This window comes from Neolamprologus brichardi, chromosome 1 (assembly GCF_056152115.1).
Source record: "Neolamprologus brichardi isolate AB-2024 chromosome 1, ASM5615211v1, whole genome shotgun sequence".
NCBI classification, from domain to species: domain Eukaryota; kingdom Metazoa; phylum Chordata; class Actinopteri; order Cichliformes; family Cichlidae; genus Neolamprologus; species Neolamprologus brichardi.
Window position 1 is genome coordinate 20,235,652 of NC_142104.1, and position 16,680 is coordinate 20,252,331.

At 42.2% G+C, this 16,680-nt stretch overlaps 1 protein-coding gene across 1 annotated transcript; it reads right to left on the minus strand.

Annotated features, from left to right (window-relative positions):
* Positions 1-6,290: 6,290 nt before the first annotated feature.
* On the minus strand, positions 6,291-16,555 carry swap70a (switching B cell complex subunit SWAP70a). Its single transcript, XM_006780172.3, has 12 exons — positions 16,357-16,555; positions 14,163-14,303; positions 12,518-12,691; positions 12,208-12,432; positions 11,789-11,935; positions 11,566-11,674; positions 11,198-11,379; positions 10,387-10,494; positions 9,798-9,964; positions 9,344-9,542; positions 8,839-8,935; positions 6,291-8,203 (listed from the first exon to the last, which is right to left on the minus strand). The coding sequence occupies exons 1-12, from the start codon at positions 16,450-16,452 to the stop codon at positions 8,085-8,087; spliced, it is 1,764 nt and encodes a 587-aa protein (XP_006780235.2). The 5' UTR covers positions 16,453-16,555; the 3' UTR covers positions 6,291-8,084.
* Positions 16,556-16,680: the final 125 nt, after the last annotated feature.

Genomic DNA, 16,680 nt, shown 5'->3' on the forward strand with positions numbered 1-16,680 from the left:
AGGTTTGTTTAAACAGAATCATTCACGCTACTTTCAGCGGGAGAGAGTGCAGTCAGGTGGGGCCCCCTTGAAGGGAGTCAGGTTTCTCCTATTTGTGCAACATGCAGACTTTGCACTTTGCCACTTCTGCACTAGTTTAAACTTTGTTAACCCCATGCCCCCTAGACTTCAAACAGTTGCCTGCCTTGTCTGGATGGAAGTGGTGCCTCTGGGACTGGTGAAAAAAATAAATAAATAGAAACTCACCCTGAGTAATCCCACAGTCTTGCCAAAAATGAATGTATGAACTAGGCACCCACATTGGCTCAGGTAGACTTGGCCTCGAGCTGAGACTGAACTCACACTGTCAGTAAAAGGTCACAATCAACTGCATTTTCCAAGAGGAGCACATTTAACTCTGTAAGCTCATCTTATTAGTCTTTTTGTTTTGTTTATTTGTTTTATGTTATTATTTGCATCATTATCTGAGTGGGTATTATGCTGTGGCGAACAGGCCAGGTTATTGAACCGCAGGAGAAGAAGGACGAGTGGAAAATGAAAAGGGACAGGGAAACACCCAGGAGACCCCAAAGAGTGCTGAAGATCCGGAGCCAAAATCTCAATCACAGCTGTGTTTCCATCCAAGCAGAGGGAAGACTGAATGCCCACAGCCAAATGGGGGTATTTCTTTACCAATGCAATACAATTTTTTTTTTAATTATGGATATGTTTGCACTGAATCAAGGTGACATTGTAGTAAATAGACAAACTCCAATCTGTGCATCAGGAGCAGCTAAGGCTTCAGTATCTTGCCCAAAGATACTTTGATATGCAGGTTGGAGGAGTCAATCTCACATAGAAACCTCTGAGCCCTGACTGCTCCTAATTGCCAGCAGGGGCATTTTTGGTTTGTTTTGTCAGGGTTTTAGGACATCGAAGAGGAAAATAATGTTTTAAATCAAGTGATTTATGTGTAACCATGGAGTAAAATGAGTCAGCCTTTTGATTTACTTCAGCCAGATTCTTTTCACCCCATGTTTAAAAAAAATAGTGTTTAAATTTGTTATTTTGTTCCAGACTCCCGAAGCTCTCCTTTCCTCTTTTCCTTTCCTCTTTTCCTTTCCCCTCACTCACCAGCCAGTCCCACCCTGAGTCTGGCTCTGCCAGTTTCTTATTCTTAAAAGGGAGTTCTTCCTTCCCGGTGTCGCCAAGTGCTGGCTCATAGGGGATCGTCTGGTTGTTAGAGCTCCCACTCTAATCATGTCAGGTCAGATATAAATCGCCTGCCATTTTTTTTATGTCTCCTCACATTTACACCATCCATCTGTCATAAGTGTCCGGGAAAACAATGACTCAGAGTTTACTTTATTGTGTAACTGTTTTGTATTCTCAGACGATGTTTACCAAAGGAATATTTTTGGGTTTATATGTAGAAGCTAAGCAGCCAGCAGTGTAAGACTGGATTGTCTGCCATCTGCTAGCTAGTGATGATTTCTCTGTTAGCTGAAGCTCATATTTATCTGGATTACAGCTGAAAAAAAGAAAGGTCAAAATTTCCCCTCACAGGATTCCTGAGAGAAAACATCCCCTCTCCGAAAAGAACATGGGAGCACAATTTAGGTTTGCAAAGTTGCATCTCAGCAAACCACAAGTGCTCTGGGACAATGTCCTTTGGATAGACGAGACCAAAATGGAGACGTCTGGCCGTCATGCACAGTGTATTGCACAGAGAACCAAATACAGCAGTACAAACACCTCATACAAATCTACAAGCATGATAATGGAGAGTGGAGGATTTGGGGCTTGTTTTACAGCCACAGGACTTCGGCACCTTGCCGGCATTGAGTCGACTACGAACTACTCTTTATTTAAAGCATCCGGGAGTCAAATGTGAGGCAATCTGTCTGACTGCTACAGCTGGTCTGAACTGAGTTATCCAATAGCAGCAAATCTACAACAGAATTGTTGAAAAAGAAAAGAACCAAGGTGCTGCAATGGTCCAATCAAAGTCGAGGCCTCAACATGACTGAAATGCTGTGGAGGGACCTTAAAAGAGCTGTGCATCAACAAATCAAGCCTCAATGAACTAAAGCAACATTAAGGAAGAGTGGGGTGTCAGAGACTCGTGCAGAAAAGGATTACTTTGAGTTATTCCCACTAAAAGCTCTTCTAAAATCAACTGAAACATGGAGCACACTTAGTTTTTCACATCATTTAATAGAGTCCTGTGAAAACTTTCCATGTAACTGTTAACACATGGCAATCGAGTCCTAGCACTCACAGTATGTTCCCGTCAGGATAAACAAAAATAGATTTGGTCATCTTCTGGCTTTTCATTTAGCACTCGGCATTTTAACTTTTTCTTTACTCTGGTTTTATGACTTATTATCTGTGATGTCAGAGCGTCAGCTCTGTCGATAAGGTGAGTGCTAACACACCACAATCACATGATGAATTTCATAGGTTTGTAAACAGGTTTTCTAGAAGTACAGTGAGTACTGAATGCTGACCTTAGCAGTGAGTTCAAGGTAAAAAACAAAACAAAACAAAGCTGCTCATCATTTGTTGTCGTGTCACACATAGGATAGAGTCACAGGATACAGGAAGAACTATTTGTAATTTCTGTCCTCGTGTGAGCACCTCATCTTCAATAAAGGATGTCCTATCAATCAGCAGTAATCAGACACCCCTTCAACTGATGTTTTCTGATCTGAGCCAGCAACAGGGCTTGGAGAGGATGATGATGATCTATGTCTCACTTGCCAACAATGAATATGGGACTGGGCAGGAGCCCCAGCTCAGGCGCTGTGGCGCCTGGTTGGCGGTGCAGAACAGGACTCCTGTGGTCCCTCAAAGGTTTGATTCAGAAAGGAAGCTGAGGTCAAAAGAAGAGCGGTGAGGCACTTTTTTTGGAGGGAAGTGGTGAGTATTTGTCAAGCAATGCAATCTCCCAGCTGGCTTGTACTGGCAGCAGGTGCAGAGCTGCAGCAGGCCAACATCTGGACAGAGTCTGTGACACATCATATTTAGCATTTTGCTTTGGGTAAGGGGATTAGGACCTTGGCCCACTAATACTGGGATGCAGCGGAAGTTATCCAGCAAGATTGTGTGGAATGGCATGATAGGAATCATCTTCTCCAGAGATAAAAATGGGGGTTTTACTTCCTTAAGACCGGATTGCACCAAATTCATGCACATCAGTTGAATAAGTATTTTAGGACGAAAACTCCAAGCTGTTATATAACGATAGCATGAGGTGGTGTACATTACTGCCTGTGCAAGTGATTTCTTTCTCAACGTTTGAGACAAATTACTGATGAAAGCCTCTATTACCCCTACAAGCAGCAGTGTTTTAAATGCATTGCTGTGTAACAGTGATATTGTGTAACTTGGCTGCATGTGTCTTGAGTTCACTGTGATTAGTCTTGGTTGGCTGGAAGCGTGCTGCTTCCACATCAAAAGTGGTCTATAAATTAAACATTGCACGTATCTGTTGGTTTTGGATCGCGCTCTTCGTGTTTAGTCACAGCTGCAGTAAATGCTTCTTGTCCAATAAAACATCTCCAGAAATAAGCTGATTGGCCTTTCCGCAGGCCCCCAAAATACCCCAGTGACAGATGATCCTGATTTATTTTATTGCTCCTCCAAGGCTAATATCCATGTAGCCCTGTGGCTGCAATGAATGCCTGCTATGTAGCAATTTTTACATGAATGTCATGTCATGTAGGCAACTTGAGAGTTCATTCGCCGCTGCTGGGGGTCCTTCCCGCTTCACAAACTTGCGGGCCTCTCTGCGGGCACCTGCTCCAAAATTCAGCAGAACACTTCCAAACGCTGATCTCACTTAGCTTGACACACATCATCGAGTCCCACCCTTGGAAATCAGGGTGATGTCAACTGCGGGTAGCACATGGGGGTCTAGATTATCCAATGCATGAATCAACCGAGCTCCAGATGATCTTATCCAGACACCGCTCACTCATCCATGAATAGAAAAGCACAATAAACATTTGATTTGTATCGTTAAGGGCTGGTGTTTGCTTTCGTGACTGTTTCTTTGGCCCATTTTGAGTGATTTATCTGAGGCCCTGATGTTTTTCACTTGCCTGTGTAAGTGACCCACAGTTTCTCTCTGCAGCTGAACCCTGAGCCCATTCAGCTATAGAAGCGCTCAGGACTGAGGTCACTGTGGGAAGCCATCTAACCCAGAAAACAGGCATCTGCCAGACATTTTTTCACCAGCAGACAATCGCATAAAATGTTCCAGTTTCAAATCAGTCTCTATGAGGACGTTTTGGAGAGGAATCAGATGGATTGGTTATGGGCATTAGGGTGCTATTCGAACACATGAGCTTGAGGGTGAGACAGCTAGAGATAGCCTTTACTTGGAATGCAGAGGGCTTGTGCAATTTAGCTACGGAGATGAGAAACTCACAATTCTGAGAATAGTATTTGCAATAAAAAGCAGCACATTTTTCTCAGATTCTGAGATATAAATACCTCTTAAAAAACAAATGTGGACACCAAATCTGTTTATCACACAGCAAACCCTGTTAATCGTATATCATCATGCAAGACACCCATAAAAGCAGAGTCTGTGTTGTGTTTAGTTTTTTTTTCTACAATCCCGCTTACATTATTAGCTCAGAGCCTTGACTGATCTGTTTCTACACCTGATCTTATCAGTGACCTGCCAGTATAGAGATATGTGCACGGTGCTGACTGTTAGACCAGTGTGCAGGTCGTTATCTCATCTCTTGAACTCAAAATGAACTCCCCGTTTCCTTTCAGAAGGACAAATGAAGGCGAGTTGCTTTTTTACTGGAAACTATAAACGTGCATTGTGCAGGCGAGCTGCCTGGCTGGCAAGACGAGAGACAAACAAGTGCCCGAAATGACAGTTTGATGCCGAAACAATGTTCCTGCAATGCTGTCTCTGTTTTCACTGAAACATGAGGATGAAGAAGACAAAGGTGAGCAGTACGTGTAAGAACAGTGGTTCTTTGTTGCACAAACTGATGCACCGAGATGCAGACCTCACCGCTGCATGTCACGTGCATCAAGTGATTCGTCTTCTTTAGTGGTTACTGGAACAATGAAGTCATGTTGTAAAGCACCTACAAGACCTGTTACACGATCAGACAGGTAACCAGGCCGAGCGCTGATCCAAAGCATTCTCTCTGATATTCATCTCAGCGTCTGCACCAGCCGAAGTGGAAGTTTCTGGAGTGATGCTGCGGCTGATAGTCGGCCTGCTCCGTGACACTCAATCTGCCGCAAATCAGATCAGTGCATCCAATCTGCGTTGAATGAAGCTACCTAACTGAAAAGACAAGGGTAGGGATAAAAATAAATGACAACAACAATAAATGGGTTCTGTTATTGTGTACTGTTTGTTTGTGTAGTCAGGCACTGGCTCCATGCGGTCTTAAAGAATCGCAGCTGGGTGAGAACGACATGTAATTAAACTAATGTCTTTGCTACCTTTGGCAGTAGTTTGCTCAGAGTCCAATTAAATTCATATTTGAGTGGTGACTCAAGTAGTTCAGCAACTTTATCTATTTTGAATTAGGGATGCCTGAAACTACAAACGGTTTTGGGCCGTATTATTTCACTTTTACTTTCCACGCCCTAATATTGTTTTCATGCTGAAAGCTGTGAAGGCATGCCCAGGTGATGTGTTCACCAGGCTGCTCAACATTCGTGGAAGAACTGTCAATGCTCCGGGCTCACTCACCAGTAAAGCTTCCCAATCCCACCCTGAAGAAGAATCACTATGGCAATACCTAATACAAATACATGATATAATATGACATATGTCCGATATACAAGCCCAGACTAACTGAATACAAAACCAAAGCTGAAATGCCCGTGATTTCCTTTAAATCGGGGGGGGGGGGGGGGGGGGGGGGGGGGGTGTCACAGGAAATTAGTTTTAATTTTTCTCTAAGTAGTCTCAACAACTAAATATCTCCCCCTGAGTAGTTTTGCTGTTTCTCTAACAGCCAGAATAACATTTTTACAATGACAGCAGGCTTATTCCTTACAAGCGACAACCATGAGGAGTGCAAGGAGCACGGCTCCGCTTAAGCCTGAGCAGTCCCGGTTTAAAGCTCCCGTCCCTCCTCAGCTTATGACTGAGGATCGTGTTCATCTGCTGACACCTGCTGGATGTCGTTCAGTATGACTGCAATCAAGTAGAAAATGGAAAGCTTGTTGGGTTCTTTAGTTACTTTTCTACATTTATTTGTAGAAAGCCTCTTCTCAAACTGTGAAATAAAGAGCAGCCACGTCCACAGTCGTGAAAAAAATGCTTTAATTTGTTGGTTATAACAGACACAATTAACTCATCTAGAGTTGATGACCTGGGACAGTATAGCAAACGTTTCTGCCCACATATCCTCCTCCTTTTCCTTTTATGTTACAATAAGTCTTCTAACAAGTCAAAATATTTTTTTTAAAAAAAAGCAAAATACTAACATGAAATACAGCACATGAGATGAGAATAAAATCTAAATAAAATCTAAAACGGGAAACTCAAATGAATAAAATAAAAAGGTGGATGTTAACCTGTGATCAAATTATCTCAGCTCATCACCTCTTTTAATCACCATCAGGAGATGCTTGTTATTATTACCTTTTTCCAAGGTAACAAATAAACTTCTGAGGCTTGGATTTGATTTTTTGTTACAGAAGAAAATTACTCGAAGCTCTACATCTACAAGTGAACCAGAGAAGTAAACCATTTTTTTACATTTTTCACGTGGTTTGGTGAGTTCATGTTATCAAGCCTTTAGACTTGTTACATTTCATTACAGTCAGAGGCTGTGAAAAAACTCACTGCCTGTTCACTACTTTACCTACTTTTTCTGTCTGCCATGTTCGAGTGTGTTTATTTAGTCTTTAATTGTAGACACTGGGATAAAAAGTAGAGCAGAAGAGTAACTTGTTTGCATCCTAAAAGCAAACCCACAATCACTGGACAATAAAATGAGGACGCATACATTTGCATGACAGGAGCTGACACAGAGGACTTAAAATTAAGATGATACATACGGGAAAAAAGAAAAAACACCCTTTTACATATCGGGACATACTAAAAATAATATTCCTTAGGTCTTAAAATGAGGCAAATACAACCTCAGATGCACAACGGCACGTGGTCTGTTACATCGTGTCATTATTCATTTAACAAAATTAAGCCAAAATGCAGAAGCAGTGTGTGAAAAACGAACTAGACCTTTACTGCTTTCATAGGAACCAGCAGCCAGATGCTGAAAGTAAAATGCACTTGATTAACTGATTGCCAGCAAGTGTGAGCACCTCTATAAAAGCGGAGGCTTTCAGGCTTGCACTGCAACCAAGGGACCTGCACATCTTGCAGTTATTGAGCCGACCATGAACTCCTCTAAGTGCATTTTGGACTCGTTTCTGCTAAATAAATAATGACAAGATCTAATCTTTGTGTGCTGTTGTTCATCTCAGGCTGTATTTATCTAATTTTGTGACCTGGCAAAGATTACATTTTATTTTATTATGTGCAGATAAGTAAAAGTTTTGTATTTAAAAGCAGGGTTCTTTCTTCAACTCTTTACTATTACATGAACTATATAGTACAATAATGCTCACTGTGACACATATAGTCCACTTTGATCTTGAGCTTTAAAACTTATGAAAACACAGTTAAAAGGTCCAAATCTACGCACTCTTTCCAAAGTTGTCCAGCGGTCTGAATTGGAGTCTTTGTCTCTGGGGCCTTATGTTTGAAACTCCTGCTCTACAGGATGCCAGTAATTTGCAGAATAAACAAATTAAAGAGTGTGCACCTATTTTCAGTGTTGTAGAATATATTTAAAATGTCATCATTTGCAGTTAATGGTACTGGATACAGTCAAATTAATCTGGATTTATCTGTGAAATGGGCCATTACCGTCAACATTTGTGTCAATTTGTGAGCATTTTATTATTTTTATTGTTTTTTAGGTATATGATTACCTGGCCTCCAAAAAAAGGCTATCACTGATAGTGTTTCTTATACAGAAACTAGCAAAGCAGTGAACAGTCGGGTGACTTCGAACACAAACACTGAATTATCCATGTATAAATCACTGAGTCTGAGCTCCCTGGTTCTTACGCTCCTGCCACAACTTCTTCTTCAGATCCAGCTCAGTGTCAGTGAACGATGCAGGACCCCAGTTAGTGATCTTCTGCGGTTCTTTGTGACCTAAAAGAGAGGGTCAAAAGAAAAGAGATGAAAAAATTACAGCGAGATGTACTGACAAACCGATCGCTGGTGTTCCTCTTTTTTTTCTGCAGAGTAAGAGAAAACATTTGTGCCAGGGGCGTCAAACTCATTTTATACAGCTTAGTGTGAGCTTGGCTCTGCTAGTCTGTTGCATAACCACTGAATGATTCCTCTTTCTGATAACGGGCTTTCAGAAAATATTAATGAACCATCCATTTACAAAACTGACAAAGAGCAACCTGAGATTATTTCAACAACATTTTTTTAGTGTTTCGACATTCAGTCCACTGACACTACAAATAAATGCTTCTGTCATAAATCGAGGGCTCCTTGGCTAAGCGGCCTTACTTCGGTGTGGTCTGGCTTGCCGCGGGTAATTTTTTTATTACCAACAGTGCCGTAAAACTGACAACGACTCAGACCTCTGGCTCGGACTAAATTAACAGTTCAGAGAACCATTCTCATAACACGACGCATTCTTAATGTCTTGTCCTGCTGCAAAACACAGAGAAGAGTCCCCAGATTTTTCCATACTTCTCTACAATGTGAGAGCTCGCCAGTCATTCATCAGGTTGGACTGGAAATGGAAATTTATAAACGAAGAACCCTCCTACCTGGCTGGATAAGACGCACCAGCCCCTCATGCTTCGCCACCTTGTCTTTCCAAGTCTTAGTCTTGTTAGCTGCTCGCTCAAGTTTCCTCGTCACTTCCTGTATGTCAGGTAGGAAAACAGAGGTGTTTTATATGATTAACTGTTTCTGTTCTCATAAAAAAGATCTTCAAGTGAATCTGTTTTTTTGTTAGGAGACAGAGTTCGAGACGTGCATGTGCAGAGGAAGGAGGGTTGATGTGACAGAAGAGAAAAAGAGTGATCAGATGGAGGCAGGTGATCCTCTGCGGAGACCCCAAGGGGGACCAGCAAGAAGAAGAGGAGGAAGAAGAAGATAATCTTATCACAAGCTTTTCCATTTCGCCTTTACTAGGGGTCAAAGTCATGCATGAACATATAATGTAAGTAGGGCATTATGTTTTTTAATCTTATTTTAAAGAAGCTTGATCAGACAGTAAGGATATACATAGTTTTTGAGACACATGGCCTCTGTCTTCTGAAAGCTGACCTCATATTGCTTCACTGCTCCCTGCCGCTCCCTCTGCAGCCTCTCCAGCTGCTGCACGGCTGCTTGCAGGTCTCTCTCCTTGGCCAGCTGCTCGGCCATTAGCTCCTGCTTCTCTGCCTCGGTCTGAGACAGCGCCCTCTGCTGCTGCTGTTGGATCCGCTCCAGTTCTGCCCTCTTGGCTGCCTCCTCTTCCAGCAGGCTACACATGAACACACACCAAGCATTCCTAAGATATTGTTTTCACTTTTAACAGACGGATGGATGGAAAATCAAATAAATTGACCACATAACCACAAAGTGACTGAGTTAAAAACTAGTAGGAGCCTTGGTAAGACTTCAGGTCAGTTAATCGGGTTCACATTGGCTCAAACGGGGAGCTGACATCACCAGATTTACTTCCTGTATGTATCGACATGCTGTGTAGCACGTGTGTGTGCGGGCGTGTTTTCGAGACCTGGCCTGCAGCTTCCGCATAGCCTCCTCATCGTGCTTGGCCTGCCTCTCATCCTCTAAGGCCTCCTCCAGCCGGTGGTACATGTCCTCCAGCTCTCTGACGCGCTGCAGGTACTGCTCCAGTTCACTGGACTTCTGGGCCACCTGCTCCTCCATCTGCTGACGCACCTGAATGAGTCAAGACACAAACACACGCACAGTCATCCACATTTTTAATCAATGGGCTCTTTCACTCAGAGCAGTTATCTACACATCAACTGTTAGTATGCTCTACTGCAAAACAAATAGTCTTTATTGCTCTACAAAGGCATTTGTCTGTCTTGTTTTTCAACTTGGGGGGATGATTAACTTGTTGGCTCATCTGACACTCAGACCAAAGATGAGTCAGCATCCTGCGATGGATAATTTGAGCTTTTTTAGCCTTTGTTTCCCTTAAAATACAGACGGCTTAATCAGACACTCAAAACGAAGAGACAGAAAGTCACCGTTTACCGGACACATTTCTTTTTCTTTCTTTTTTTTTACTTAGAAAAAAACACATAAAACTGTGTCACCACGCAATCAGGTGTCGTGAGAGGCACACAAGTTACCATCTTCTCTCTCTCCAAGTCCAGTCTGTAGCGATCCTGCAGATCTAACTGAGTCTGCTTCCTCCTCTGCTCCTCCAGCGCCGCTTTAGCCGCAGCCTCTTCCATTTTCTGCAAAACCCCCAAAAAAGAGGAAAGAGTTGCTCGACTGGAAGCCACATTAGCCTGCAGGGAAGTTTTTGACTGGTTTTACTTAAAGCTGAACTTCACACAAGTAATGCTAGCATCTATTTCTAGTGCAATTAGCGATAGGTATATTTTGTTAAGTAACACCAGGGTGTGTTTAGCAAAACAATAAAAAAAGAGCCATCTGGCAGAGTAAAAGCAGAAGTGAGAAAGTATAACTTTTCTAAAGTTCTAAAAGAATCATACGCCCAGGCCTGCTGCTGGATGCAGGTGTCCATGACTGACATGTTCACAAACAGTAGTTTGCATAGCAGTTTTGTTTCCCTTTTTCACTGTGAGTGTTACATTAAACTCTGTGTTCTTAAAAAAACAACAACAGAATACATGGAAATAAATAGGAAGTGGACAGCACCATGATTTTCTCTGGAACTTAAGTTACACTGTAGCAGTGCTTTAACACATTTTATTCTCTCCTGGATTAGTTTCAGGACCCCAGAAACAACCCTCCAAAAAAGAATCTATGTAGCATGAAACAGGTATGAGTTATCTGAAATATATATTTTCTTAGGTTTATAAAAGTTTAAATCTTCTAGGCTTGAAGAGCAAATGTTACTGTAACCAAGGCAGTCATAATTCTTCCTCCCGCATGACAGGGCTTTAAGAGTTTTTAGTTGACTTAAGCACAGACAATTCTCATGGCTTCCAGCTCTCTCTGTTTGCTCTCATTGGCCGACTGGAGTTGCCTCATCCTCTCTGCCAGGTCGTCTTCCTCCACCTGCTGCCTCTGCCGGAGCTCCCAGCGCCTGAGCCGGGCCTCGCGGTGAGGAGACAGCAGCCCCAGCCTCAGCTGCTGGATGCACGTTTGAATAGCTGCCACAAGACAGAGTCACCGGCTGAATTATTCCCACGACATTTAGTCATTATGGATTTAACGTTGAGTCAGACACTGACATTCAAAAATTCAGAGGCAACATTAAAGAAAATGAAGAGACAGTGATGATGAGACCTTTTTATGATGAGGAAGTTACAGAGGGCCGGAAAATGATGAGTCAGTACCTTGAATCCATTCCTGCTTCTTCTTTTTATCTGACGCGCTGATCTCAAAGCTTTTGTCAGCACACTTTATAATAAAAAGGCATTTCTTCCCTTCTTTATCTGCCAGCGACTGCAGGAGAAAGAAATATTAGTCGCTGCTATGAAATTTCATCTATAGCGGATGCTCATCATTTTAAAGTCTTTCGTTTAAGGAACATGTAGGACATGCAGCTCAGCTGTTTACCTCCACGCAGCAGCTTTGGTCCAGAATTATGTCTCCTTTCTTCTCCTCGAGATCCTCACACACATAGTACGACAGTGACGTGGGTCGGAGGACAAACCAGCGCTCGGTCCAGTTCTTCCTGACGTGCCCTTTTTTCATCATGTATCCCTTCAAAACACAGTGTAGGAAAGAACATATGAATACAGTAGCTACACTGGAAAGGTTAAAAAGTCTGGGAGGGTTAGTGTAGCTAGAGTTTGCAAAGCCACCTAAAGAATAATGCAGTGAGAGATGAGGGAATTTGCATTGAGGAAGCTGCCATTTTTATCTCAGTGGCAGCCAAACCGTAAAAGCTCACGGTTCAGAGAGATTTTAGATGGGAAATCTGAAGCTGCAAATATGAGAAATACACAGAATAACAGATCAACATCCTCTCTGACCTCCTTGAGAACGTCCAGTATGAGCTCATTGAAGACCTCATTGATGCCCATGGACAGGATCTGGCGGTTTAAACCTTTGCTGAAGTAACCCATTCCCACCAGTTCAATCAGCTCCCAGGCAGTCAGGAAGTTCTTCGAGTTCTGACGCTGCTTATATTCTGCAAAGCTCTCTTTACTCCAAACAGTCCCCGTGGCTTCCGTGAGCTTTCGCAGGAAGTACTCGATCTAAGGAGATATGTAGAAGCTTTACTTGAAACTCAGAGCTTTGGTAGAGGGAATGGTTAAACATGTCAGACTACGGGATCCTCACCTCTTCCATGACGATGACTAGCGGGTATCTGTCCTCTGACAGAAAGTTGAAAATGCACCACACTTTGAAAGCGTCATTATCTGAGATGAGCAAATGTTTTGTGTGTATATTTTTCTTGTAACAAAGTGTCCAGCACATCCTGTTGAACTCCATTATGTCGAAATCCCCACACACCTGAGATTAAAAACGCAGAATTCAGTCAAATTCAAAGTCGGAAGCACAAAGGATCAAGGGTTTCGTGTTTACAAATGCTAAGCAGGAGACTGCTTAGAGCTTTCAAAACCTCGAGTCTGCAGGATGTGAGGTGCAAACGTGATGTAATTAAATGCCTCATTTTTATTCAAGTCAGAGCCTACGAGAGAAAAGCGAGAAAACACAGAGAAACCGGAGCAGTTTCCTGGCTCGGTTTTATCAAACTTTTATAAAATGCACGTTTGTCGTGCGTTTGCCGCTTGCTAAGCTGCAGAGCGAAGACACAAGGTTCCACTTGTGCCAAGAGTACGTGAGGATGAAACTCATTTTATTCACAGATTTCATTAACATTCATTAAACCATTATTGCATTGATTAAAAACAAAACAAAACACATTGCTACTCTGTGTGCACTGAGCAAAACAGACCATGATTAGTCATCGTTTTCAGTGCCACAAAACCGTGTGTGAAGTGTGTGTTGGCAGGTTTTTACTATTTTTATTGTGTAACTGACTACTTTTTTTTTTTTTGCGTTTTTTAATTTTCGTCCTACAAAGCCTTTTGAGGATTGTTCCTGGCAAAGTGTGATATCCAGTGTAAATAAAAGCTTTGGCACTTCTTAGTGTCGACAACACGATGCATCAAAGGGCCTGTTTGCAGTTAGCTTTAAAATGCATGACGGGTAAGCAGTTCACAAGCGCACAGCATCAAAAACAATGAGCAATATTGGGGTGACACATTGGACCATATGTCCTTTTTCTAGACATGTCATGCTTTGAGATGTATGCACATGTACAGCAGCTTATTAAGATTTTAATTTAAAATTCCAGCCCATTGCATGGAGGGCCTTCAAGCTGGTGTTACGTGAGCAGTAACAAAATGTGAATACAACTTATCAGCTGGACAGCTTGGAGTCACGGGTGTAAATGACTACGTGGAGCAGATGTTTGCTGGTGAGACACATTTTAAAGTGTAAACAAGGTCAAAAACTGCTGAATACTAAGAATTTGTATCATCAAACAGGGTGACGCATTTGACATCCGAGTCTTGTCTCAGAAGTCTCAGCATTCTTGCACAAGATGCTACAGCGAGTGAGTCAGAAACCTGTCATGTTAAAGTGAACACTGCATATTCCAGATTTTTTATTTTGGTGCATTACTGTCTTGACTGGAGAAGACAGTAGGGAGAGAAAGTGAGGGCAAATGATGCACAGGAAAGTGGTCTGGGGCAGGCTTAAACCCAGGAGTCTGCAGAAGCCTCACCTGGTTAGCCAGGTGAGCTATAGCGCCACCCCGTGATCAGCTTGTGTTCGCAGTCATTGTTATTCAGCGAGCACTGAGAGAGTGTTAACATGTCATAGTGTTTAACTGACCAACTTCTAGTTTTCACATCTCTTGGAAGTCTCAAGTAGCCATACTGAGAACAACATTTGAACCAAGGCTCTTTGCTCCCACCTTGTCAAGAATAAACCTGTTGAGGTAAGGCATGTAGCCCTGGTTGGAGAGAGGCCCTTCATCGTTATCTTTGAAATGCTCTTCAAGGGCCACAGGGTCATGTTGGATCTTCATCACTGTGCACAGATTATGAGACAGCACCTGAAAAACACAACAATAAATGGACAATAAACAAAGGAACAGATGCTGCTGGGCTTTCTTGGATATTTTTATGGCAGTCTTGAAAAAAAAAGTTCTCCAGGTTTTCTGAAGGTCTTTGGATATTGGCTCCTTTTTCACTCCTTTTTCATTCAGTCCTTGTATGAGACCATTTTAAGAAGAAATTTTTGTTTGTTGTTGTTTGTTAAGCCACTTACTGGTGACACATGACTCAATCAAGCATAAAGAAGGCTCTAAACTCGATGTGTTGTGAACCACTGTTGTGTCTACACCTAACAAACAACTTCGCAAAGAACCAATTTTAATTTAATATCTTTAGGCACTTTGTTAATAGTGACCTGTCAGTGCCAGACCCAAAAACTATCTACAGCACGTCAGTATCTGAAAGTCATGTCCTTAAGAGAAAAGAAAAACTCCAGTCTAGACCCTTTAGTTGATTCTTGTACTGTTTCCTGAAGCCTCATCAGAAATGGTCTCAGTGGACGGGTGGATATCAAGAAGCCGTTCTTAATGAAGGGAAACTACAAAAAAATCTGTGGTAACAGTTCTTATTGAGCGATGAATCCAGATTTGAAATGTATGTTTCAAACCATCATCGGTATGTATGGAGGAGGCAAGGGGAGAGAGGTACAACAGTGAGTGTCTACAGTCATCTGTAACACAGGGTGGAGGCTCTGTCATTGTGTGAGCTGCATTTATCAATATAGAAAAAAAGCACCATCAAATTTGAATCTGTTACATGCAATATCATCTGGAAAGCATCTGATTGGCACTGGATTAATTGTTAAGAATGACAATAATTTCAAACACAATGCCAGTGCAGTAAAAGCATACCAAGGTGGTTATGCTTGGATAGGATAGACACAATGAAACACTATGAGTCATGGATTGGCCTCCCCAGAGCCTAAACCTCAACATTATTAAAGCAGTGTGGGATCATCCTGACAGAGAACAGAAACAACGAAGAGCTTTAATTGTCCTTCAAGAAGCCTGGAGAGCTATTCCTGAAGACTTCGTAAAATAAATGGCAATAAAGCTGCGTGAGAGAGTTCAAGTCCAAGACGGATATTGACTTTTAAGTTTGTATGAATTTTATAAAATGTTTTTGCTTCCTATTCCGCATTTCCACGTATCATTGCACACATTTCAATAAATCGCTCCACCTATTTCCTATTTTCCTACAAATACAAAGATGAAGGCCAGCTTTTGGACAGTACATTACCTCAACATATGTCAAATCACACTTCCTCAAAATAACACACGCGAGGTTAAATTAAAGGTTAGGCTTGGGTTCACTCTCGCAGTTCTCATGTTTGCAGATATGCATGCAAAACACTTCTAACATTTACAAGCACTGCTGACCAAGCGTTAACTCCAGTTCTTGAAGATGAATGTTCACTTCTCAGAACAAAGCTTGTCCCTGGTGATTAGTGCGACTGCGTTAATGCACCAGGGTACAAAAGGTTTTATGGCTTCGTGTTAGTCCAACAAGCAATGTGTATAAATACATCTCCATAAATAGGGACTTTTTCAGTTTTCCTGGCTGTGCTGCAGTGTCCATATGTTAGAGATGAAAAGCCCTGCAGGAGCCTTGAAGTCAGACAGTGTCTTTGTCAGGCTGGGCACACAGACAGCAGAGCCACCAGGCAAACAAACTTAGGCCCAGACTGTCATACAGTAAAACACCACCTCTTTCTACAGTGGAGCAGCCTGAAACTGGATTTTCTTTGACAGTAAGAAACAAACTAAGAGACGTTTGTAACAATCCCTGCACTCAGCATAATTTTTGATTGAGGGAAACATGTATAAAATTGAGTGAAAGTACACGGATTTACTTTCACTAAGTTTTAACTATGTAAAACCAACTCAGCCGCGTTTATCACACATAAAGTCAGAAAAAAAACCCCCAGTGAATTCAGGAAATGTCATTTATTCAGCGGTTACGTTACTGAGTAAAAATAACGGCAGAGTTTAAGTATTAGTGTCCTGCAGAGGAGGCTCTGAACTGGAAGAAAAAAAAAGAACCGAAACGCACCTTTAACTGAGACTTGGAGACTTTTCCACGCTGATCCACGTCCAGGGCTGTGAATGCGTGCCATATGGATTTCAAAAGCTCCTCTCGCAGCCACATTGTATCCCTCAGCAGCACCGCAGGAGGTGTCTGTGTGTCTCTCCGTCCGTCTCCCTCTCTGCGTATGTTTGCGGGTTTGAAACTATCCGCCTCTCAGAGAGAAGTGCTGCGCTAGAGGCGCAAAAAAGGGAGAAGTGTGATAGCGCCACGTTGTTTAGTTTTTTTTATGCGTCCCGCTGCTAATGGAAGTTTGTTCAGTTGACCCGACTAATTAAAACCAAGTAACAC